This window comes from Cyprinodon tularosa, unplaced genomic scaffold (assembly GCF_016077235.1).
Source record: "Cyprinodon tularosa strain WSP-4 unplaced genomic scaffold, ASM1607723v1 ctg951, whole genome shotgun sequence".
Lineage (NCBI taxonomy): Eukaryota > Metazoa > Chordata > Actinopteri > Cyprinodontiformes > Cyprinodontidae > Cyprinodon > Cyprinodon tularosa.
In genome coordinates, this window is record NW_024039731.1 from 312,639 (window position 1) to 340,193 (window position 27,555).

The window sequence follows — 27,555 nt, forward strand, 5'->3', positions numbered from 1 at the left end:
GCTGGAAACCCCAGATAGAAAATGTTGAATCAAAGGTGGCAAGAAGCATAGCAATACTGCCTAAATCAGGGGTCTGCAACGTCTTCCAGGCTAAGGGCCCCAAACTGATGGCGAGATGGAGCGGGGACCCCCTAATTATATATATATATCATTGAAATAGTGTTCTATCAAACTGGTCCTATAGTCACTCTATTACAGATGCAGTAATGTAACTAAAGTAATCCCTCTCTGGGATTATTAAAGTATTTCTGATTCCTGGTTGATGGGACAGGTGTTGTGAATGAAACGGTGCCCAGATTGAAAGAGCTCCTGTGTGTCTCTGAATGTGAGCATTGATGATGAAAGACATCTTCTGCCTCCATTTATCCGTTTACTGCAGTCTGTTGAATTCTTGTTCATGTGGATTTAAAGACATTTCAGTTGGTGGAAAAAATTGCAGGAGGGAATATAAAAAAAGTCTAATCAACCAAAACTTTCACGACCCCCATGTAGTACCTCTGTGGCCCCCTAGGGGTCGACAAATCTTAAGTATTTTTTATTTTTTAACTTGAAGAAACTGAATATTTTGAAAATCAGGCAGAAATAAAAGCTTTTAATGAAAGCAGCAGCTGTGTTTCCATCAGCAGGGAACTTACTTATATTTATTGCATAGAAGTTAGGGGCAATAGGTATAAAAATAATATAGATTCACCTATCAAACTTCAAAAAAAGAAGATTTACGAATCGTTCATCATGTTGATTCAGAGATCACACTAATGCATTTTTCTTAAAATCTCACATCATGAAAATCCCAAATCTATCTGTTTATATCTATTACTAGATATAAACAGAGACTCTCTGTTTTTCTTTCTGTACAACTGCTTTCAAAATAAGACACTGTATTCATTTAACTGTTTTGATTTGTAATTCCTCCTTTTAGCAAAATACCTTTTACTGTACGTTACGTGTAATGAATACTGTTATTGCTGTTAGGTTCTTGAACTTCTACCTGCTTCGTTTGAGCGCTAATAAAATGTCTTAACATGTAAATCTTTCTTGTATTGTTGCTCAAAGAAATTGAAATAAATAAAAAAAGAGCTGTTTACGGAAATAAGACCTTTCTTCTTATCTCAAAGCTCTGCTGAGGTGGCAGATACTCTCTGTGCTTTATATCTGTGAGGAATAAAACTTCTCAGAGTTGATATTTTCTGCTGCTTTAAAACTTGAGCTACTTTTCTCCTATTCTCAGCCCGGACCTTGAATGCAACAAAGACAGCTGCTCCGTTCTATTAATAGCTGACATAGACCAGGGGGGGGGGGGCAATGTGTTGGAGACAGGAGGACCTGATGCTCCAGTCACCATGGCAACTGCTTCCGTTGATTCAGACGGATAAAAAAGGAATGAGTAAAAATAAAGAGCAGAAGTTTGGGAGTTGTTGGCGGACGTGGCGCTCCTGCGGCTTCTCGCCCTGACTGTGGCAGAAGGTCATGAGTGGGTTCAGGTCCTGAGTGGGCCGGTTCCTGCCGCAGCTGTGTGCGTTCTCACCCTGCCGTGATAACGACCCTGCAGCTCATCGACCCGTTTTCCCCTCCTGGAACTAAAGTCAAGGATTCAATCTAAAGATTAATGAGATTAGATTAAACTGAGCTTCACTCTAAATTTTTTAATATCTGCCAATCAAATGTTTCAGTAAAGTTTCTGTGATAAAATAAAGTTTTAATCCATGGGGCGCCGTTTGTAAGGTAAGCAGTCAGAAATTAGGAGCAATATTTATGGTTTAAGAGAAAAATAAGATGTTTATTTTTGAGATTCATTCATCGATAAAAATCTTACTTTGTTAAATAAATATTTAGCTCTAAATTACATATCTAACAAACTAAATATGTAGCTAGCCTGGTGCTAGCTACATATTTAGTTTGTTAGATAAATATTTAATTTGGAGCTAAAAACTTAAAATAAACGTTAACTTGCAAACTAAATGTTTAGCTCCAAATATTTGTTTAACAAAGTAAAATCTGACTTGCAAAAAAAAAAAAAGAACTCCTTATTTTTCTCTAAACCATAAATATTACTCCTAACTGCTTTCCTTACTAATGGCGCCGCGTATTAATCAGGCTTTCTGTTATCTTTCAAAGGTTTAAATATTTTAATCGGTTTCATTTCTTAATATTTTAATTCTTTATTTACGTTCTTTTCAGATGATTCTTATAAAAGTTAAATTGTTCTGAATCTTCAGTGTTTTTTATTTATTAACTTGAAGAAACTGAATATTTTGAACATCGGGCAGAAATAAAAGGTTTTAATGAAATCAGCAGCTGAAGATGAACCACAGCATGACTCCAGAGGCGTTTCCCGCCGTGCTTCAGCCTCTGCAACCAGAACCGGCTCTGCTTCTGGGCGTGGAGCGATGACATCATCAGTTGGAAAGGTCATTTTGTCCAAACAGCGGTGGGAGTGCTGGAGATAACGGACCTGATAAAGCAGCAGGTTCTGTAGGACTCACTGCTAGAACGGCTGCTGATGAAGATGATCCATCTGGTTCTGGTTGGGTTCTGTCTGAGCTCGGCTACAGCTGCAAAGGTCAGTTCTTCCCTCAACGTTCTCATTTCATTAAGCAGGAAACAGAGAGGAAGCATCAGAGGAACCAAGATGGAAGGAGAACCAGAACCTCTGAGGCTGGTCCGGATGGAAGGAGAACCAGAACCTCCTGACATCCAGAGCAGATGGCAGCGGCTGCATCAGAACCTGCAGATTCTGGCACCATGACCAGAACTGAACCGAACCCTGGAGACCCGGTTTGGTGGAAGAACCCAGAACCTGCTGCCCTCTGGGTCACAGAGGCAGACTTTGGCATCAGGAACCTGGGAGCCGGGTCGTGGTTCTTTGGGTCGATCCGGGTTTAATGTGAAGGAGCTTCAGAGGCCTGGTTCTGATGTTGTTTCCTCCTTTATTGGATGGAGCTCAGCCTGTAGAACCGGACCAGGTTCTGAGGTTCCTTATTGGCTCATCCAGCTGCTGCTCATCCTCATATCAAACCCACCTGGATGTAAACCTGTTGGTACCAGAACCAAAGTGATTGTGGTTCTGTGTGCAGCTGGGCGTGGTCCGGACCGAGGGCGGCCTGGTGGAGGGCCTCAGCGTTGGTACCGGGCTCTTCAGGACGGTGGAGGAGTTCAAAGGGATCCCCTTCGCTGACGTCCCTAGAAAATGGGAGAAACCAGAACCTCATCCCGGCTGGGACGGTAGGTCCAGAGTCAAACGGGTCCCCGGTTCCGGTTCTTGTTTACCGTCTGCGTGTCGCAGAGTTAATGTTGAAAAACTGATCATTTGATTTTAACTACAGTTTTAACTCTGACATGAAAATAAATCAGCTGAAGTAATAAGTTACTAAATAAATACGTACAGCTGGATGACATCATCACCCTGATGATGGGCGGGGCCAGAGTTGCTGCTTATTCAATATGAACAAATATCTCTAGAAATTAAAATTAATTTATTTAAAGAGAATTCTACAATATTTGATGTTTTACTACAAGAGCTAAAGGATTAGTACTTTAATAGTAGTTAAAAAGTCAATGTGTCGAAAAATAAAATTCAACTTTAGTGAAATAGTGAGTTTTATAAAAGTATTAGTTCTATTTTTATAGTTCTAGGAATAATTCAAATAAAGTTTTTATTTTATTTTTTCAGAACTTGATTAAAACTGGTTCTGTAGGGGTGTTGGCCCCCCTGGGCCCCCGTAGGTTCCTGTGGGCCCCTGTGGATCCCTGCCTATAACCGGCCATGCTGCTTTCCATCAGGAGTTCTAAGATTGAACATTTTCCATTTTTTAGATTCAGTTTTCCTCTTAAATCTGTTGTTTTATTTATTGCTTCTAAGCTTTTATTAAACTCTCCTTTAAGCAACATTTCGAAGCAAATTATGTGAGGTTTTCTTTCTTTCTGTGAATGTCCTGTTAAGTCCTTCAGTTTGTACCATAAAGATTATTTACGTTCGTCCTGCTTTGAGTTAATCTTCATCCAGATTAACAGATGACGTTTCCTCTGCTGTTCCCAGGGGTCCTGACTGCCACAGAGTACAGAGATCGCTGCCTGCAGGTGACGTTGCTGCAGACTAAAACCCACGGCAGCGAGGACTGTCTCTACCTGAACATCTTTGTTCCACATGGGAAGTCAGGTCTGAGATCCCAGCATGTCTTCATGTCTTCATCCTCTAAATGTCCTGACAATCACTGCAGATTAATATTCCCCTCATGCTGCTGAGTGAAGTGAACAGCAGCATCTAGTGGCCGCAGGAGGAACTGCAGCTGCCTGAATGAACCCTCAAACATCTGATGTTTGTGTCTCCAGTCTCCTCTGGCCTCCCAGTGATGGTCTACCTGTTTGGAGGAGCCTTCCTGTTGGGAGCCTCCAACGACGTGGAGGTTCTAGGAGAGTCTCTCTATGATGGGAAGGAGCTGGCCGACACGGGAGGGGTCATTGTTGTCACTGTGAACTACAGAGTCGGTACTCTGGGTTTCCTCAGCAGTGGAGATGAACGGCTGCCAGGTGAACACCAACCTCCTCCTGTTACAGACAGCCTGGCTCCTTCCTCATCTTTAGCATGATGACTGTAAACAATGTCTGAATTTATCACATGTTCATGTGTTTGAACTGATCTGAGCGGCTCAGCAGCTGTTAGTGGTATCCTGGGCATTTAGTGAAGTTAGAGATGCAGCTCCTGCTGACATCAGCTGGTTACTATGGTGACAGATGGAAAGTTTTCAGGTTCTAGTAAGAAACGGCTGCAGAGTCTCATCCAGTTAAAATCTTATTTCTTGATGTTCTGATTGCTCTCTGAGTGACTCGGTTCTATAGAATCAGCTGTTAGTGAAGGGAAGCTGCTTTGGTTGCTCCCTGGCTTAGAGCTGGTGCAGCATAACAGTCAGTAAGTCATGAATTCATTCTCCGCTCAGTGGATCACATTTCCCGCTTTTGCTATCAAAACCATTCTAAAAAAGTTCTGACAAAATTCTATTCAGTTTATTTCTATAGCTCCAATTCACATCATGTCATCTCAGGTCACTTTCCAGTTCACCAGACCATCCAGTCAGATTGATTCAAAGTTTTTCTAAGTTTTCTATCCCATGTCAGAGGATGAAGAGAGCACCTCCAGTTAGTCACAGTCAGAGAAACAGGACTACACTGGAAAACAGGCCAAGCTCCAACATCTAGAATCAAAGGTGTTGATGGCAAAACATTAAGAATATGTTTAAAAGTTTCCTTTTTGTTCACATTTAAAGCTGTTTTCTCATCAGTGTGAAAGAGGGGGGGTATTTCTCAGCCTATCAGCATATTTCATTTCTAGTCATGATACATTTTTAAAAATCTTTGGATCTTCACATCAATAGAGACATTCTAAACACTGATTCTATGTTATCTTCAAATGCTGTGGCCCCAAAGTCATGTTTTTGCAGACTCTATATTGTTAAATTGGAACATCTATAATTGATTAATTCCAAGATTACAGTCAGATTAGTCTAGATTTAGAAAATTGATCTATGCCCACCACTAGTTTTTGTGTTGTTGCCTTATCATAGTTCCAGCAGGTGAACTGGGTGAAATGGGTCTGTTAGCTCAGCTGCTACAGAGCAGTGAGGGTTTCAGGGGACAGTCAGGCGTGGCGGAACTAGTTTCTCTCAGCCTTTATTAGACACACCTACAAACAGGTTCCAGTTCTGTAAGGGGGAAGGTTTTGCGCCTCTGAAGCTGGGTTCACACCCAACGCAGCAGGAGCAGCTAGTTCATGCAAACTGAACGGTGGACGCGCGTCAAGGTGCAGCAAAATGTCCTGCAGCGCGTCTGAGCAGCTGGAGCGTTTAAGCATCTGACGCTCGCGATGCGCCGCAAACGCGCTGCTGCTCAAGATGGAAAAATTTACCTTTAGCTGCTGGACGCGCCGCATCAACCAATGAGAGAAGCTGATCTGGGAGCTGGCAGGGAGTCAGACGCAGCACTGCTGATGCAGAGCGCTATGATCACTCCTCTGAAACAGTTTATTAACGCCTAAATTAACTTCAAATGTAGAAACCTGCCGACAAAACATCCATCCATCCATTATCTGGCACGCTTGTCCCAAGTGGGGTCGCGAGGGCTGCTGGTGCTTATCTCCAGCTGTCAATGGGCGGGAGGCGGGGTCCACCCTGGACAGGTCGCCAGTTCATCGCAGGGCAACACAGAGACAACCAACCATTCACACACAGACCTAAGGAGAATTTAGAGAAGCCAGTTAACCTAACAGTCATGTTTTTGGACTGTGGGAGGAAGCCGGAGTACCCGGAGAGAACCCACACATGCTCAGGGAGAACATGCAGACTCCATGCAGAAAGACCCTGGGCCGGGAATCGAACCCAGAACCTTCTTGCTGCAAGGCAGCAGTGTTACCCACTGAACATGTTCGCTTTTATTATCCTGCTGCCTGCAGTTTGGATTATGCACATGAAAAAGGAGGCGAGCGGGCCAGAGACTGCTGTTGAATGGGATTCCTACTGACAGTGCAGCGCCGGTATGGGGGGGTCTGAGCGGCTCCGACTGAATTAATATATCAAGGCAGGATGGTAATCTGGATGAACTGACTGCACTGTTTAAGCTTTCAGGTGGATTTTCTCACTTAAAAACATATTAAAACTACTTTATTTCCACTGATCACAGCAAATATAGCTGCCATTGTTCCAGGCAAAGAAAGGATAGAGTAGCTCCGCCCAACACGCATCAGATCCACTTTTCCACCGCGCAGCCAGAGCAGCAAAGCTGCTTCAGCCGCGCGTCAGAAGCTGGTACAAGCATCAGAAATGAAGCAGCAGGCACGTTTCTGCTGCTCCTGCTGCGTTCGGTTTGAACGCAGCTTGAGGCTCAAGGTTCTGGTTTTGTTGTTGCTGAATCTGGTGATCCTCAGAGTTTTTTTCTGTTTTAGTTTTCTGTAAAGTTGTCCAGGATCTAAAGGTTTTAAGGGAGAGCAGGGTTCTGACTGCCATTGTTCATTATCTGATCTTTTTAGATAAACTAAGTTGTGTTGTTGAGTTTAACGAGATTCTGTCTCATCTATCAGGTAACTATGGCCTCTGGGACCAACATGCTGCCATCTCCTGGGTCCGCAGGAACATCAGGGCATTTGGGGGCCACCCTGATAATATCACCATCTTCGGCCAATCGGCTGGAGCCGCCAGCGTCAGCTTCCAGGTAGACAGATTTTCCTCTGGTTCCAGGAGAGTCACTCTGTTTAAAGGGAAAGACGTCTGAACCTTGTCCTGCTGTCCACCCTGTGTCCTAGATGCTGTCTCCTTATAGTCGGGGGTTGTTCCGCAGGGCCATCACTCAGTGTGGAGTGGCCCTCAGTCCCTGGGCTCTCCAGAAGAACCCCATGGCTACCCTCACAAAGGTTTTCCTCTGAAACATCACTAACATCCACGTCTCACCCAGAGTTTATACACAGTTGTTACCGTTATTGTCAGAGTGGAGGATCTATTGTAATTTATTCTTAGAAACCGTCTCCCTGTCCAGCTCCTTCCCACCCAGGGGGCGTGGCTAATCCACCCCTCCACCACTAGCCTGTGTTTGGGTTCACATGGTTCTGTCCACCACGGTCCAACGTCTCTGCTTTGGTCCTGTCTGTCCAGAGAAGTCCCAAAATTTAGAAAATTTCTATTTAAAAAAAAATTCTGTCTTAAAATCTGTGTTTTTTCGTTATCTTCTGCAGGCCAGTTAGTTCTACGTCAGCCTGAACACCTAAATTCGGCCAATCATATATCAACGGTCATCTGTCAATCAAATGTTTTCGGTCATAGCATCTTGATTCATGTGTCGCAGCTAATATACGCAACGGCTGAAACCAGAATCCTTTCCCATTGAGTTGCGTCCCAGTGTTCATGGGGATGGACGTCTGTGTCTTCGGCAGGCGTAGAGCTAACAGAACTGGCAGCGTTGCGAGGCAAGGGCTCAAACATGTACGGCTGGAAGCCTTCTACACCAAACCAAGCTTCTGCCGCCCTGGCGTCCTCTTCCACAACATCTTCGTCCCCGCTTTCCTCCTCTAAATAAAAAATGGATGACGGAGGAGACTCATCCACGACCTCCGACACTAAACTCTCCTCCTCTTGCATGTTTCCGCTGTCCATAGCGTTCCTTGACAGCGTCGTTTCTAAGTCACCAATTTAGTGCTACTTGGTCCCAATGGAATTTCCCATTGGGAACCTGCTAGCAGTAAGTGGCAGCAGGGATGAATGACCTGCAGTAGCGCTCCTTTTTCCAAACAGGCTGTAAAACTCTTTGACTAAAGGAGCTGCTCAGCTGCTCTCCAGTCTGCTGCAGAGGGTGGAAGGTGGCGTCCATGATGGATGGAAGCTTGGACAGCTCCCTCCTCTCAGCCACTTCCTCCACTGAGTCCAGAGTGCAGACTAGGACAGAAACAGCCTTTCTCACCAGTTTGTTTGGCCTCTTTCTGTCCCATTGGTGTTATGAGTCCAGTCCAGTTTATCATTGACGTGAACACTCAGGTATCTAAAACTCTCCACAGTTTCTATGTCCAGTAATTGGAATATCCAGTTACTGCTGCTTGATATTGTTGTTTAGTGAAGAACATTATCTATGATAACAGCTGCTAAAACCAGTTTAGATAACAGTGGAAAGAAGAATATGGGATCAATCCACTGCAGAAGATGTGACAAAACACAACCTCAGTTCCCCCATTAGTCCGTTTCTTTCATATCTACAACCTTAAACAACAGGTGTCTCTGTTTCTGCAGATTGCTCGTAAGGTCAGTTGTTATCAAACCGAGGAGGACGCCATGTTGGCTTGCCTGAAGACGGCTGATCCGGTCAAACTCACCATGGCAGGAAAAATTAACCTGCTGAATCTTTTTGGGAAAGGTCAGACCACAAACACATCTGAATCTGAATTCCCCATGTTTGTAACACTGGTTAACGTCTCGCCAACCTTTCCCAGTACCGTAGTGACAGCTGGGTAGCCTTCAGTGATCAAACTGGTCACTGACACCAGGGAAACACGACTTTACTGAAGTGCATCTCTTTAATGAAGATGCGGTTCTGTTCTAATGCCTTCTGTTCAGGTCCTGTCTTGGACCTGCTTGAGCTGGCTCCGGTGATTGACGGAGATTTCCTCCCTGATCATCCCAGCAAGCTCTTTCACCATGCAGCCCAGTTCGATTATCTGGCTGGTGTGAACAGCATGGATGGACACATCTTTGCTGGAATCGACGTTCCTTCGATCAACAGCATGAAGGAGGCCACCACAGCGTGAGTACTGAGGATCATTGACTTTATGTCAATCCTCCCATTGAACACTGCTGACCTGGAGTCCCACTGGGGTCCATTTTAGGCCTCAGAGTTAAGCCCACTTGATCCAGGTTCAGCAGGGCAGCGTCTCTCTGGAACCAAGGGTGTAACTTTGTGTTGAAAGTTGGTGGGGACGGCTCATAAGGAAAGGGAGCTACCTGCGCGACGCCTTTTTTTTTTTGTTGGAAAGGATAAAGCCAAAAAAATGCGAATAACATTTATCAATTTAATGCTTACAGTTGAAAACATAACTGTTACAATATTCACTTATATATTTTGTGCCAAAAATATCACATAAATCTAAACAGACAGTACAAATCAAATAAATATATCAATTTTGTAGAACATTTATTGACAGTCAATTTTGGGTCACTTTTTAAAATTAATTTACTTTTAAACCAGGATTCGGACAAGATCTTATGGGACCTTAAGCAGAATATGATTAAGCAACTCCGTCTTTCTGTCAAGAACATCCACCAGCAGGGTATCCAGGGGGGGATTTACCATTAGGCAATACTAGGCAGTTGCCTAGGGCCCCAAGTTCTGGGGCCCCATAAAACTCTGTTTCCATGTATGGTTAATACAACTAATCCTTATTTGTGCTCATTAATTATGTTTTTGATAAAAATCCTTTGGCTAAAATGCCATCAGAACGCTGATAAATAGAGAGGAAAAAGGGACAAGAAGAGAGGGACAAAACCTAGAACAAATAATGGATGTCTATTCTATTAACATTTCTCTATCTGTAGAATGGGTCTGTTTTATGGGTTTTCTTCTCAGGGGGCCCCCTGCCTGTCTTTGCCTAGGGCCCCAAATGTCCTAAATCCGCCCCTGAGGGTATCAATACTGATTTGATAGAATCTGGGAGAGCGGACTATGTTCAACCATCCATTTTCTTTAACCTTATCCCTCAGTGGGATCAGGAGGTGCTGGTGCATATCTCCAGCCACGTTCTGGGTGAGAGGTGGGATCACCCTGGACAGGTCACCAGTCTGTCGCAGTATGTTCAACCAGCTTAAAAGTAATCGCTAATCAGATTTATTATTTGCACTTTTACTAAGTGAACTTTCTAACTCCCTTAAATCTGAAATTCCAATGCCAAAATTGTTTAAATCTTTTATCTTTGGACCCCCTGCAGAGTGACGTCACACCTGCAAGATCCTATCCTTACCTTCCTGCTAGATTGCAAAAAGCAGCTTGCTCATGAGTTGTCAACACGCTAAATCTTAAATGTACATATAAAAGAAAAAGGGGCGCAGTGCTTGCTACTGAATGGCAACACTATCAAAGTCAGGAAGAAGTTTTAAGTAAAGCCAGGATTAAAACAGTAGCTACAAGAAGCTTGAAATAAAAGGTGTTCTTTATGTTCAACCTAAACACCAACTCCGATAGACCATCAGTAGAGCAGGTGTTTAAATTAATCAATCACTGCTGCGAAAGCTTATAGCAGTGAAAGCTAATATACCACAGCCATCACTTAATAAACGCAAAATAAACAACCCTCTAAAAACGGAAAACTGTAATGGACTGAAAGTCCTGTTTTTTATGTGGGAAATTATTTGCGTGTGTTTTAGTATAATTCTGATATATTGGCGCTGTTGTCTGTTTCTATGGAAACGATACTGAATGTAGTGTAGCTTAGAGACCTGCATGGGTCGAGTTTTACCAACCCGCACCCGCCTGAACCCGTTAGGATGACTACCGAACCCGACCCGCCACCCGCGGATATCTTCAATTCAAATCCGAACCCGACCCGTTGATATTTAACCCGCGACCCGACCCGTTAACCCATCATAGGCTATTGGACGCTGCGCTGCACCCAGTGCCTGATTAATATAACATTTCTGATGTCCATAACAACACACACGCATAAAAAAGTGTAGCTGACATAACAGGGCCGGAAAAGAGTGGTTTGAGTTTTTTTTTCCAACGGTTCAGTTATATTTTAAGTACGGTATTAACTTATTTTTACACTATTCTCTATTCTTTTACTACTTTAAGTCTCTCCTGACTAAAATTAGGTCTTAATATTTCCACAAGTCCCTCTCACCTGCAAGTCTGAGTCCACTGCTGTCCCTGAATGGGTTAGCATTGTTGGAGGGAAGCGACAGGTGTTATGGGGAGAGGGCGGAGGGGGTGATGGGGAGAAAGCGAGAGGCAACAGATTCTTTTTTCTGAGTTTTTTTGTCGGGGTTTGTGAGACGGGTGAGCAGCGGCGGAGAACTTTCATTTTTATTTCTTTCTGAGAATCGAGCATGAATAGAGGTTTTAATCAGATATACACCGCGCAACCGAGAGAGAAGATGCAAAATACGTGTACAAAATATGATATGCACTGTGGTTATGGTGCTGGGTGTCATTAATTGCGATTTAAACATTGGTGTCGAATTATAGCGATAGTTTTGGTAGTGGTAACTGTGGGGGGCGGGTTTTTTTGTTGTTATGAGAATTTAAAAGATGCTTTCAGGAGAATGCATGGGAGATAATCGTGGGGGGATATGTGTAGGAAGTATGATGCAGGTAGTAAGTTAATATCTGAAGATTAGTATGGGGGTTAGAGTGGGGGGGTTGATGATGATGAGTAGGTGGTTCTTGAGGTATATATGTGGTCATCAAAAAGATGAATGGGATGTATTGATTATTGGGTAGTATTTTGATTGAGGTGGTAAGATTACTTTGAGGATGTATAAATTTGGGGCAGTGGTGGTGGGAACGGGTGGGGTGGATGGGGTTTTACAGTTTAGAGTGGGAGGTTTCTGCATGTTGACATAGTTGGTTATTGGAAGTATCGTAGTGGGCGGTTTGGGGTGGCTTTTTGGAAGTTGGGGGGGGGGGGGGGGGGGGGGGGGGGGGGGGGGGGGGGGGGGGGGGGGGGGGAGGGGGGGGGGGGGGTGGGGGGGGGTGATGGTGGGAGGGGGGGGTGGGGGGGGGGGGGGGGGGACTGGGGGGGGGGGGTTGGAACCCAGGGATCGCCACACAACCGGGAACGGCCAAGACGTCATAACCTCAACAACCATAATCCCTTCCGATAGACCACCAAAGAAAACCATAAACCGCAAAAACGAGTAAACCCAAGATCCCACTACCCGCGACTGAACGAACACCTAGACGTAATATCAAGAACGACACCCCGGGGCACCCCTACCCGATCACTCGAACACCCCGTTCACGATAGCAACACTGTACGGGGAAGGGGGGGGGGGGGGGGGGGGGGGGGGGTGGGGGGGTGGGGGGGGGGGGTCCCCAAAGGGCCAGGAATGGGGCCCACTCTAGGTGGGTAGGGGGTACGTGTAGGGGTTGAGTTACACGTGGATCAAATGGGGGGGTGTGGGCCATTCATTCCCCCCGGAGCTGGTCGGGGTTTGTGCGGACATGTCCACACAGTCCTAAGGAAGTTACGCCCTATGCGTCCTGGAACGCACCAAACAACCAGGGAGTACTCTGTCTATTTTCCGTCATAGCGCTTCAGGGCACAATTCCGGGTTTCTCCGAGGCTCCGCCAACTCATGCTCGCTGTGCTTCATACTGCGGAGTTTGAGGACTCAAATGCAGAGAAGAAAACTGAAGTGGTTCTTCGCAGATCTTATTCAGAGAACAATGGTGCAACAACAGAGGCAAAAACGTAAAAAAACACCATACTCAAAGCCAAAAACCTAAGAGACCTCAGAGGAAAACGCAAAGAGGAACAATAAACTACGAGCGAACCAGAGCAACTGAGAACAAGCACAGGACAGCATAAATCAGAGAAGAAACACAAAGACTGCACCTAAAGAGCTGACATGGCCAGCAGTTTGAGGTGTAGATCGGAAAGCACTCCCCCCATTCCCCCCACAAACACAATTTTTTTAATAGTAGGTGGGACAAGGAAAATTTGTTGTAAAATTTGTGTAGTATTAGAAATGAGTTGAGGAAAGGATTGTTAAGGATTTTTTGATTATTGATTAGTTTTATGTTTATTTTAAGTTTTAGAAATTTTTCTTTTAGGTTAAGTGAATTTTTAATTGATAGAAATTTAGATGGGTAAGGAAATTTTGTGTTATATGGTGTATACTTTAGTTAGTATTGGTTATATTGGATGTATTTGTGGTTACGTGGGAGTAGCTAATGAATGTTTATCACGTTCCTTTCCTTCACCTCCATAACTTATTCGGCTCCCTATATTTCACTCTGATTATCTCCTCTGGTTCACTGCCATTCTCTCATCCTCCTTCAGGATATAAAGTCTGGTTGTTGTCGTTCACTGTGGATTTCCTCCTTTAAAGTGCCATTACTCTGCTGCCTGCTTTGATAGGTCACTTGGTCTGATTTCCTCCTCAGAGAACAGGTGAGAGGTCTTCTGGCTGGTCTGACCAAGGAGAAGGGGGGCGCTGCTGTCTCCTCAGCCTTTAATGTCTACACAGTTCATTGGGGATTGGCCCCAGATCCAGATATAGTAAAGAAAACTGTGGCAGACATCGAGACAGACTTCCTGTTTTTGGTACCAACTCAGATCGCCCTCCAGCTCCATGCCAACAACACCAGTCACAATGAAGGATGGATGATGGTTGAGCGAATGGATGGAATGAATCTGATGATTGATGAGATGAATGATGGAATGGAAGATGGGTGATGGACGATGGATGGATGATGATGGATGGATGCGGGATGAAGGATGATGGATGGATTGATGGATGATAGATGGATGAACTGGATGATGGATGGATGATGGCATGATGGATGGATGAATGGATGATGTGATGTGATGAGATGGAAGGTTTGGATGGTGGATGATGGCGACTGGATAGATGGATGCGAATGGATGGATGAAGATGGATGGATGAATGATGGGATGAATGTTGCGACTGGATGATGAAATGAATGGATGGATAGATGCGATGGCATGGATGGATGGATGGATCGATGAGATGAATGGATGGATGAAGATGATGGATGCAATGATGGCATATGGATGAATATGGATTGGAATGATTGATGCGGATGGTGAATGGATGGCTGGATGGATGATGGATGGATGTACCAAGGACTGGATAGAGGGGAATGATGAAATCTGATGGACTGGATACATGCGGATGATGGATGAATGATGGTTGACTGGAATGGCTTGAATAGAAATGCGGGAGATGGATGCGGATGAATGATGTGATGGACTGGAAGCGGATGAGCGAAGATATGGATGGAATGGATGAATGATGATGAGATTTGATGGATGGATGGATGCAGAGATGGATGGAAGATGGATGCGGCATGAATGAAGAGACTAGCGAATGGATGGTATGAATGATGGATGGTTTGCATGGATGGATGATGGATGATGGATTGGATGAAAGGTGGAATGCGATGGATGGATGAAATAGAGGATGGTTCTGATGGATGGCGATGAGCTGGACTATAGCGATAATGACAATGATGGATGGAATGGATGGATGAATGATGGATGGATGGAGATTGGCGATGACTGGACTGGATGATGGATGGAGACAGCGATGGCATGAGAACTGATGATTGGATATATATGCGATGAGACGATGGATCTGGAGAACTGGATCGGATAGATGCGCGATGAATGGGACTGGATGAAATGATGGATGGATGAATGGATGGATTCGGGAAGATATGAAACTGATGGAACTGAATGAATGAGATGCTATGAGCTGCGAATGAATGGATTGATGGAAGATGGAGGATAGAATGGATGATGTATGAGATGGATGGATGGATGGTATGGATCTGAATGTATGGATGGATAGATGAGAGATGGATGACACATGATGAGCTGACATGAGATGTGATTCGCATGGATGGAGATGGCATGATGATGAACCTGATGATGCGGCGATGGGACACTGCGGATGATGGCGATGGATGGATGGATGGATGGATGAACACTCTCTGTGAATGGTGATGATGGATGAGCATGAACTCGAAGGGATAGGAATGCACATGATGGATGGATAGCGGATTGGATGGATGGATGATGCCTGGATGGATCAGGATTGCGAATGAAGTCATGCGATAAAGACTCGGATGATGGGCATGCAATGGAATCGGATGATCGGAATTCGCGCGAATGGATGGATGGATGGATGACAATGAATGGTTGCAGAATGGATGGAATCTCGGAGATCTTGAGAATGGATGCGGATTGATGAATGAGATAGCTGAGGATGGACTTGGATGTCGATTGGATGATGGATGTATGATGGATGGATCTGATTGGACTGGATGATGATGAGATGGATGCGATGGATCGGAGTATGGATGAAATCGTTGGATGGATGGATGGATGATCTACGCTGGCGAAAATGGGATCAGGACATGAACATGATGAATCGGATTGGATGACGATCGCGAGACACTGGACTGCGATCGGATGGACTGGACCACGCAGCCAACTCGCACTGCGCTTCAGTAGCATGGAACGTCCACTCCACCATCTCGACCTCTCGATTCACATGAGCACGAACGCGCGTATGATGGATGCGCCTCTACACAACAGCGCGAATCTGGCGTGCCCCGCACGAAACCTGATCGTATAGACAATCTCGGACTAAAGAATCCCGGAAGCGCCGAAGGATGGCATGCGATGCGCAACTAAGAGCGATAAGCGAGATCGCAATCTTGCGTGATGAATCTAGGCAGAATGCCGACTCGGCCGCCTTGATAGGACATCTCAGAGTGAACGAAGCAGCGATCACCAATTGAGCACTGGAATCTCCGGGATATGGAATGATGTTTGTATGGCGAATGATGGATGGATGATGGATGTTGATGGATGGACCGATCGGATGGATGGATGGGATGGATGGAGACACCTCAGGATGATGGATTGACGATGGATGGATGGATGTGATGCGGATGATTGATTGAATGAATGGATCTGAGATGCCTGAGAAGGATCTACCACTGGATGGCTGGATGAATGATGGCATGATGGATGGATGGAAGGATGATGGATTGAACTGAATGATGGATGATGGCGATGCGCGGATGATATGCGGATGCGGATGACATACAGGACTGGATGAGAACATGAGATGGATGAGAATCGCGCGAAATTCATGCGCCGATGGATGGATGGATGGATGAATGCCGATGGATATTGAGCGATGAATGAGGATGGACTGGATGGATCTGGATGGATGATGGATGGCGATGCGGATGCCGCGATGAATGTCTAGGCATTGATAACGAATTGCGATGATGGATGAGGGATGGATGCGATTGCGGAAGTGGCCATGTGATGGAACATTCGGATGGATGGATGATGCGATGCGATGCACCTCGAGAATGGAATTGATTGGAGACTGAGATCTTGATGGATGGAGATGATGATGATCTCGGATGCGATAAGATGTATAGGAATGGATGAATCGATGGAGATGGAATGATGTATGGATTGGATGATGGATGGATGTACTTGGATTGATGGCCTTGGATGATGGGAATGCTATGGATGGATGGCATGCGGATGGAGGATGACAATGGACAGGTTGATGAGAGCGATCTCGCGGCATCGGATGCAATCTCTCGATTGGATGGATGAATGCGATGGATGGCGATGGATGATGGATTGGATGATGGATGGATGGATGGATGAATGAGCAATGGATAGATGGACTGACTCCGTCGCGCCCCTGATGGATGGATGATGAGGTTGGATGGATGGACTGGATGATGAATGAGATTCGCGAATGAATAGGAGAATGATGGTTGGGATTCAAATTCAATTCAGAGTTTTAATTATATAAGCGCCAAGATTCCAACACATGTCATCTCAAGGACACTTTACAGTTTCAACCAGACATCCAGATCCCAAATTGAAAACAAAGTTTTCTATCTAAGAAAACAGTTGATTGCATTGACTCATTGTCACAAATACAATCCCCCACACTAAGCAAGCTTGTAGCGACAGTGACAGGAAAAACTCCCTTTCTTAACAGGAAGAACCTCCAGCAGAAACCATGCCTCAGTGTGAGCGTAGGCGGCCATCCTGCTGAGCCCGACCCCCCACCGAACGCCAACTAGCCAGCCCAAACCATCCCCGACAGTTGCGACCACCACCACCAAAACGACACACCACTCAAACAACAAACCCCCAAACGTGCCCTACCGCCCCGTCCCCCCACACCAGCGAACCCCCCGACCATCACACTTAATCAACCCTCTCTGACCACAAAAAACACCGCACACATAAAGCGTCCACACCAACACCCCAACACACGACAAGCAGTCCCCCAAGCAAAACACATCCCTGCCTAACAATTATCGCACCGCCATAAGCATAAGCACCCACAACCCAAATCCAGCAGCCACAGCCACCATACAACCAATCCACAAACACCCGAAAACCCACCCAAACCATGGGCACAGACCCCCTTTCTAGAACAGAATTACTACAACCCAGACACCCCCTAAACCATCCCCCCGCAGACTACAGACCATACTCCCCCAGCCCCAACCAGACACCCAATCTTACACCACTCAAAACAAACAAACAACCCTCCGCCCCAACACAACTCCGGAGCCAACGCACCCCTGAAGGGTGAAACTACCCCAACAACGCAAATCACACGACCAACAAGACCAACACCTAGCCCTCCCCGACTGCATCCCCGTAACATATCATCCAGTCAACACACCCAACCAACCCCAACACAAAACCACCTTCGCACCAGGAAAACGCCACTGACCCGGTAAAGTCCACAACACCAACCCGCACACAACTAATTGGCCCAAACAACAGCGCAGTCACCACAAACGCAAGAACTACCCCCCGGCCCAAACCAGAAAAACCCAACGACAACACCATCCAAACAATCGGGATGGCTCCCTAACCACCAGAACCCATCACCCTACACAACCCGCACAACGACGTAACGAGCTATCTCTCTTCTCACAAAGCCCGACACAGAGACACACCACCTCGCAGAGCACTCAGCCACACGAGCACCCCCACACACAAACACAGCACACGCGTCCGCCCCCACTCGCGCCTCCACCTAACAGCACCACCTCACCACCCAATTAACATGCACCGAACCAAAGCGAAAACACACACCCCCACAACCACAGCCAGCGAACAACACGCACACCTCACAAGGAACACCTCCCATCGCGCCCAGCAGAGGAACCTAACAGAGCGACGACCGCCACCACCCACTCCGAACCACACTCGAATCAGACAGACCAAACCAAGAAACACACCCACTTCCGCGCCTACCCCACTCCAAAGCATCTAAACACCACCACCCTCGCTCGCGCCCACCACTAGCCTCTTCGCGATAGAAAGCAGCACAGCCTACCTCGTCAATCTACCTATCAGGATGACTCCCGTGCCCCACAACCGAACCCAGCGACTCCACCACCACTGCCACACCTCTCTGTAGGAAAACAAGCACGAGAGTGAGCACACAGCGTTTGCCTCGCACTACTCGCTGCGTTAAGCATACCAGCACGATCCACTGCAGAATAGCGCGCACAGGAGCGAAACTCACTATCCCTCTCTAGAACCCCACAACAAGACAACCCCCACAGGACAAATCGAAGTAGATGCGCCATAATTTGGACCTATCCAGAACATTATAACATCCATTTCCCCACAGCAGACACACCTTCCACGAGCGATTGCTTGCTCCAGGCCACACTCCACAAACACCTTACAGACAATCTCCTGACACATCCTCACACCAAGACTCGTATCTCACAAGGCAAAGATATCTCGAGCAGACTGCATGACGTACTTTTTCTCCATCTATCGGTGCTATCGGGTAGACCTCAACCCACAGAACAACACACAATAAGTCTACTATCTTAGCGCTTACTATAGTGAGGAGAATGACACCAGCACAATAGACACTCCTTCTCAACACTTTAATAATTTAAAGAGAATATCAGGCGATTAACAAACGAGAACAACTAACATCTATGACTCAGCATAGTCACGAGAGCGAACGAGAACACGAAGTCTGAGAATCTCGTCTCGAACTCTCTCTAGTAACTTTATCAGCGAGAAAAAATCAATTACCAAATAACATAGCTATCGAACGTTCCATATTATCCAGAGAGAAGGTCACGACATTACGGTACATAAGCGAGCATCTGCGATACTCTTCTTTACACAAGACCGATGAGAAAAGGACACATTCTCCACTTCAACATCTACTAGAGCGCAGGTCTTAAAAATGGGGACACAGCGACCCTCTGTCGAGTTGACTGGAAAAGCACAACAAAGGAGGTCGCATCACAACTACACTTCTTGTCCTTTTGAAATACGCTAGATGCACACGTCTTCTTGTGGCGAGGTACTGATAGGTTGCAATCGGGTACACACTCGTTAAGGTTGGAGTCATAGTGCTCTCACTATCAGTGTACACTACACAAGTTCTCGATACAATATACACTACACAATGAGATAGGCGTAATATCTTACATTGATAATCCTTTGCACACACACGATACACAAAGCACACGAAATGTCTCTATGGACATCTGAGGCAGATGTACATCTGATGGCAACCACACAGAGATTACACATTATATTTCTATACTAATCTCTTAAGTAGAAACATAATGACAGACTCACGTGTGCAATCGGTCACACATATAAAACATGAAGGTGATTTTCTGTGTTCTTTAAAATGTATAATGATAACTTATAATAGAAAGATGTAGAATAATAAGTTAAAGATTATTGTACAAAACGATAGATGATAGCTCCAAATTGTCACCATAAACACTAGACAAAAGAGATAGTAGTGTTTCATAATACATTATATTTAATTCCTAATAAATTAGAAGAAGTTTATTTAGCTATATACCATTGTTTTATGTAATAAATAGTATAAAATGATAAAATTTTTGGGGGGGGGGGGGGGGGGTGGGGGGGGGGGGGTGGGTTTAGGGATAAATTAGAGTACAACCACCAAGATTTTTTTATACTTTATTATCTGAAATCAGTTTAAATCCATCCAAAAAGAAGTGACTGGCTATCAGTTTTCTTTCTTTCAGAGCACCTCTGGTCCAAAGACTATAAACTTCTGTTTGTCTTCATTCAGAACCAGACAAGTTAAGAGACATCCAGTTTTTATGTCTTCAAGACATGCCTGTCAATCTATGTAGATAGGTTAGCTTCATCTGATTATGAGACAGATATAGCTGGGTATCATCAGCATAATCAGTGGCAAATTAATCCCATGCTGTCTAATAATTCTACCAATTGGGAGCATGTATAAAGTAAAGAGAATTGGTCCTAGCACTGATCCCTGTGGTACTCCACAGGTAACCTTTGAGCGTGTTGAAGATCTATCATTAACATGAACAAACTGAATTCGATCAGATAGATAAGATTTAAACCAGTCTAGAGCTGTTCCTTTAATTCCAACAAAATATTCAAGTCTTTCTAAAAGAATATTATGGTCAACTGTATCAAATGCAGCACTAAGATCCAACAGGACGAGCACAGATACAAGTCCATTATCTGAGGCCATGAGAATATCATTAGTGACTTTCACCAGAGCTGTTTCAGTGCTATGATGAGCTCTAAAGCCAGACTGAAACTCTTCAAAAAGTTCATTATGGTGTAAGTGATCGCAAACTTGTTTGGCAACTACTTTCTCAAGAATTTTGGATAAGAAAGGAAGATTGGATATAGGTCTATAATTGACCAAGTCATCTGGGTCAAGAGACGGTTTCTTAAGCAGAGGTTTAATTACAGCAACCTTAAAAGCTTTAGGTACATATCCCTGTAACAGAGATAGATTAATCACATCTAAAATGGAGGAGGAGATCAAAGGGAATACCTCCTTAAATAACCTGGTTGGAACTGGATCTAACGTACAAGTTGAAGGCTTAGATGAAGACAATAATTTTGCTAATTCAGAGAGTTCAACTGGATCAAAGCAGTCTAAACCCGGTTCAGATTCCATGACTACCTCAGGTACAATCGCGGATAGAGGAGTGCTTATGATCTTATTTTTAATAAGATCAATCTTATTTATAAAGAATCCCATAAAATCATTGCTGCTAAGAGCAGGTGGAATGGACGGTTCAACAGAGCTATGGCTCTGGGTGAGTTTGGCAACTGTATTAAAAAGAAATCTAGGATTATTCTTATTCTCCTCTATTAATGAGGAGAAGTATGCTGCTCTTGCTTTACAAAGGGTCCTCTTATACAGCAGTAAACCATTTTTCCAGACTAGGAAGGACTCTCGCAGGCCTGTGGAGCGATATTTTCTCTCCAGTTTCCTAGCATTTTGCTTCAAAGTATGCAGCTCTGCATTAAACCAAGGAGCAAGCTTTCTATTTTTAATGGTTTTCATTTTCAAAAGAGCTGCGTTGTCTAAGGCAATACGCAGAGAACTAGCAACCCCATCAACAAAATCATCAACCTGTGAAGGGGAATAAGCTAAGCTTTTGCACTCTGCAGCACTGCTCAGTGACACAGATGAGAGAGAAAGGGAAGCAGATTCTTTAAAATTTATAACTGCACTATCTGATAAAGATCTACTAAAATGTAACCTTCTTTTGGGGGAGGAGAACTCTGTTAAAGTAATCCTGAAGGTTATTAGAAAGTGGTCAGAGAGGACAGGGTTGTGAGGAAATACTGTTATTTATTCACATTCTATGCCGTATGTCAGCACAAGATCCAAAGTATGAAGATGAGAATGTGTGGGACTATTCACATTTTGAACAAAGCCAATAGTGTCTAAGATAGCATTAAAGGCTGCTCTTAAGCTATCGCCTTCAATGTCAGCATGGATGTTAAAATCTCCCACTATGATGACCCTGTCAGTATTTAATACCAAATCAGAAAGGAACTCTGAAAACTCATCTAAAAATTCAGAGTAAGGATCTGGTGGACGATACAAAGTTACAAAAAGAAGAGGTTTTCTTGCCTTGAAATTTGGATCAGGGAAATTAAGGGTTAAATGTTCAAAAGAGTTGTAGGTATTAATTGTTTTGGGAGTAATCAGTAAGTCAGACTGGAAGATTGTTGCTACTCATCCTCCTCGCCCAGAACTTCTGGGGATGTGAAAATTTAAATAGCTTGAAGGAGTTGCCTCATTTATGCTCACATAATCCTCTTGCTGCAGCCAGGTTTCTGTAAGGCAAAACAAGTCAATGTGATTATCACAAATCAAGTCATTAACTAGTAGACTTTTAGAGGAAAGCGATCTTATGTTAAACAGACCGCATTTAATTGTTTTAACTTTTTCCCCAATTGGAGTTATTTTGATTTTAATTAGATTATCATGATTTACTCCTTTGGGAATCTTTGCTAATTTATTAGATTTTGGTCGTGGGCAAGACACTGTCTGGATGGAGTAAAGAGTGGGTAACAGTAGAGAAGCTGCAGAGATGTGTGTTAAACTACAACTCTGCTTCCTGGTCTGCACCCTGGGTGGTCAGGGTTGGATGGATGGATGAATGGATGGATGGATGGATGATGGATGGATGGATGAATGGATGGATGGATGAATGATGGATGGATGAATGATGGATGGATGGATGAATGATGGATGGATAGATGGATGATGGATGGATGGATGGATGATGGATGGATGGATGGATGGATGGATGGATGAATGATGGATGGATGGATGATGGATGGATGGATGGATGGATGGATGAATGATGGATGGATGGATGGATGATGGATGGATGGATGATGGATGGATGGATGGATGGATAGATGGATGATGGATGGATGGATGGATGGATGGATAGATGGATGAATGGATGGATGAATGATGGATGGATGAATGATGGATGGATGGATGAATGATGGATGGATGAATGGATGGATGAATGATGGATGGTTGATGGATGGATGGATGGATGATGGATGGATGAATGATGGATGGATGGATGGATGAATGATGGATGGATAGATGGATGATGGATGAATGGATGGATGGATGAATGATGGATGGATGGATGATGGATGGATGGATGGATGAATGATGGATGGATGAATGATGGATGGATGGATGGATGGATGGATGATGGATGGATGAATGGATGGATGAATGATGGATGGTTGATGGATGGATGGATGGATGATGGATGGATGAATGATGGATGGATGGATGAATGATGGATGGATAGATGGATGATGGATGAATGGATGGATGGATGAATGATGGATGGATGATGGATGGATGGATGGATGAATGATGGATGGATGGATGGATGAATGATGGATGGATGGATGGATGAATGATGGATGGATAGATGGATGATGGATGATGGATGATGGATGGATGGATGGATGGATGGATGGATGAATGATGGATGGATGGATAGATGGATGGATGGATAGATGGATGATGGATGATGGATGGATGGATGGATGGATGATGGATGGATGGATGGATGGATGGATGGATGAATGATGGATGGATGGATAGATGGATGATGGATGATGGATGGATGGATGGATGAATGATGGATGGATGGATAGATGGATGGATGGATAGATGGATGATGGATGGATGGATGGATGGATGATGGATGGATGGATGGATGGATGAATGATGGATGGATGGATAGATGGATGATGGATGATGGATGGATGGATAGATGGATGATGGATGATGGATGGATGGATGGATGGATGATGGATGGATGGATGGATGGATGAATGATGGATGGATGGATAGATGGATGATGGATGATGGATGGATGGATGGATGGATGAATGATGGATGGATGGATAGATGGATGATGGATGATGGATGGATGGATGGATGATGGATGGATGGATGGATGGATAGATGGATGGATGGATAGATGGATGATGGATGGATGGATGGATGGATGAATGGATGGAATGGTGCAGCCCTGATATACAGCCGGGTGGACAGAGGCAGACCCGATAATTAGAAAGTTAAAAAAATCTAAACTAAGTTCTTATGGTTGAACAGTTTGCTGACTGTTGGTCCTTTTTGTCCCAAAGTGGAGCCCGTACCTACTCCTACCTGTTCAACATGAAGACCCGGATCCCGGGGTTCCCACGCTGGGTGGAGGCGGAGCATGCAGAGGACTTACAGTATCTGTTTGGAAAACCCTTCTCCATGCCACTGGTCTACTTTCCTCGACACCGTGACCTGTCAGGCTACATGATCGCATACTGGACCAACTTTGCAAAGACCGGGTAAACTCCCAGCATGCACTGCAACGTTCACGAAGGGTCAGACTAGATCTGTTTTTCTTTGGAGTGAGTGAAAGTGGTCTGACTATGGACAATGCCTCTACCTGTATGGTCCAACCTTTTCCAAAACTAGAACAGGTTGAAATAATGCCAGGGGTTCTTGCTGAGCCACCTTGGACCCACATGACCTGGGTCGGTCTACACGTGTTTCAGAACAGGTATGATCACACTGGGTAGGACCCCCTCTTACCACTTTATGAGCCTCTTGGGATGAATTAACTGAACTTCAACCTTCTTTATGATCAGTTTAAACTGAATGTTTATAAAATCTGAGGTTTTTGACTCCTGGTTCGATCCTGTCCACACTGTCAACACAAGGTCACACTGATGAGGCCAATAAACTGGTTTAAGTTAGATTGTTCTGCATGTCAAATTATATAATTTACTACCCAGACTGAAACTGAACTGAAATGTAAACAGAAACAGATTGTTGGAGCTGGATTTGTTTTTTAATGTGGTTTATACTGGATTAGTCAGCCATTAGTTCCATTGGTGTATAAACCAAATCGGTATATAAGCTGATAGACGTCTGACACACCAGTCCTGGATTGGTCAAACTGTTAGGATCTGGTCTCATGGAAACTCAAAGCAAGCTGCCGGATTGAGCCTGAGAGTCATACTTGGACTGAACCCGTCTAAAATGGAGCCTGATTCTGTGGGTAAACTGGGCATTGAGTCAGAAATCTTTAAACTGGTCTCATCTTTGGTAAACTGGTGTCAACCTTTTCTCCTTTCTCCCCAGAGATCCCAGCAGAGGCGACAACAGAGTCCCAGTTTCCTGGCCTCCCTTTTCCAAATACCACCAACCTTACCTGATAATAAACAATTCAATGACCAAGTCCTCCGTCAGGTATGAAGCATGGCTGGAGATCTGTCTTCTTCACCCACACTGGTTCCTGTTCACACCTGATGACGTCAAACTGGTTTGGGCTAATAAGCCTGGCTTACCTCTAATATTTGATCTTATTTTGGGGAATGTTTCAATTTGTATTAGAAAGTTTGATGTGATGCTGCATCCCTAAAACCAGCGCAGATCCCTGTCATCTTCCCTACCCTGATGCCAAAACATCCGACCTTAAACCAGCATTTACCTCTGAGATGGTGAACTTAAGTGCCTTGGAACCTGGTCACCTGTCAAACACGAAAATATGGATTCTAATTGGATCAGTCTAGATCTGAATTTATCAGTTTGATAAATCAGTCTGTTTGAATCAGTCTGGATCCGATGGGATCAGTCTGGATCTGATGGGATCAGTCTGGATCCGATGGGAGCAGTTTGAATCTGATGGGATCAGTCTGGATCTGATGGGATCAGTCTGGATCTGTTTGGATTCGTCTGGATCTGATGGGATCAGTCCGGATCTGATGGGATCAGTCTGGATCTGTTTGGATCCGTCTGGATCTGATGGGATCAGTCTGGATCTGATGGGATCAGTCTGGATCCGATGGGATCAGTTTGAATCTGATGGGATCAGTCTGGATCTGTTTGGATTCGTCTGGATCTGATGGGATCAGTCCGGATCTGTTTGGATCCGTCTGGATCTGGTGGGATCAGTCTGGATCTGATGGGATCAGTCTGGATCCGATGGGATCAGTCTGGATCTGATGGGATCAGTCTGGATCTGATGGGATCAGTCTGGATCTGTTTGGATTCGTCTGGATCTGATGGGATCAGTCCGGATCTGATGGGATCAGTCTGGATCTGTTTGGATCCGTCTGGATCTGATGGGATCAGTCTGGATCCGATGGGATCAGTCTGGATCTGATGGGATCAGTCTGGATCTGATAGGATCAGTCTGGATCTGATGGGATCCATCCGGATCTGATGGGATCAGTCTGGATCCGATGGGATCAGTCCGGATCTAATGGGATCTGTCTGGATCTGATGGGATCTGTCTGGATCCAATGGGATCAGTCTGGATTTGATGGGATCCATCTGAATCTGATGGGATCAGTCTGGATCCGACGGGATCAGTCTGGATCCGATGGGATCAGTCCGGATCTGATGGAATCTGTCTGGATCTGATGGGATCCGTCCGGATCTGATGGGATCAGTCTGGATCCGATGGGATCAGTCTGGATCTGATGGGATCTGTCTGAATCTGATGGGATCGGTCTGGATCCGATGGGATCAGTCCAGATCTGATGGGATCTGTCTGGATCCGATGGGATCAGTCTGGATCCGATGGGATCAGTTTGGATCTGATAGGATCAGTCTGGATCTGATGGGATCTGTCTGGATCCGATTGGATCAGTCTGGATCTGATGGGATCAGTCTGGATCTGATGGGATCAGTCTGGATCTGATGGGATCAGTCTGGATCCAATGGGATCAGTCCGGATCTGATGGGATCAGTCTGGATCTGATGGGATCCGTCCGGATCTGATGGGATCCATCCGGATCTGATGGGATCAGTCTGGATCCGATGGGATCAGTCCGGATCTAATGGGATCTGTCTGGATCTGATGGGATCTGTCTGGATCCAATGGGATCAGTCTGGATTTGATGGGATCCATCTGAATCTGATGGGATCAGTCTGGATCCGACGGGATCAGTCTGGATCCGATGGGATCAGTCCGGATCTGATGGAATCTGTCTGGATCTGATGGGATCCGTCCGGATCTGATGGGATCAGTCTGGATCCGATGGGATCAGTCTGGATCTGATGGGATCTGTCTGAATCTGATGGGATCGGTCTGGATCCGATGGGATCAGTCCAGATCTGATGGGATCTGTCTGGATCCGATGGGATCAGTCTGGATCCGATGGGATCAGTTTGGATCTGATAGGATCAGTCTGGATCTGATGGGATCTGTCTGGATCCGATTGGATCAGTCTGGATCTGATGGGATCAGTCTGGATCTGATAGGATCAGTCTGGATCTGATGGGATCAGTCTGGATCCAATGGGATCAGTCCGGATCTGATGGGATCAGTCTGGATCTGATGGGATCAGTCTGGATCTGATAGGATCCGTCCGGATCTGATGGGATCCATCCGGATCTGATGGGATCAGTCTGGATCCGATGGGATCAG

At 45.0% G+C, this 27,555-nt stretch overlaps 1 protein-coding gene across 1 annotated transcript in view; it reads left to right on the forward strand.

Moving 5' to 3' along the window:
* Positions 1-2,403: 2,403 nt before the first annotated feature.
* The window catches only part of LOC119776708 (bile salt-activated lipase-like), a 29,630-nt gene continuing 4,478 nt past the window's right edge, over positions 2,404-27,555 (forward strand). The window contains exons 1-11 of the mRNA XM_038275284.1: positions 2,404-2,560; positions 3,075-3,222; positions 4,037-4,156; positions 4,330-4,527; positions 7,067-7,197; positions 7,289-7,396; positions 8,760-8,883; positions 9,084-9,270; positions 13,627-13,829; positions 24,265-24,463; positions 25,263-25,370. Of these exons, the coding sequence (XP_038131212.1) occupies positions 2,501-2,560; positions 3,075-3,222; positions 4,037-4,156; positions 4,330-4,527; positions 7,067-7,197; positions 7,289-7,396; positions 8,760-8,883; positions 9,084-9,270; positions 13,627-13,829; positions 24,265-24,463; positions 25,263-25,370 (1,586 nt within the window). The 5' untranslated portion in view covers positions 2,404-2,500. The remainder of the gene's footprint in view (positions 2,561-3,074; positions 3,223-4,036; positions 4,157-4,329; positions 4,528-7,066; positions 7,198-7,288; positions 7,397-8,759; positions 8,884-9,083; positions 9,271-13,626; positions 13,830-24,264; positions 24,464-25,262; positions 25,371-27,555) is intronic.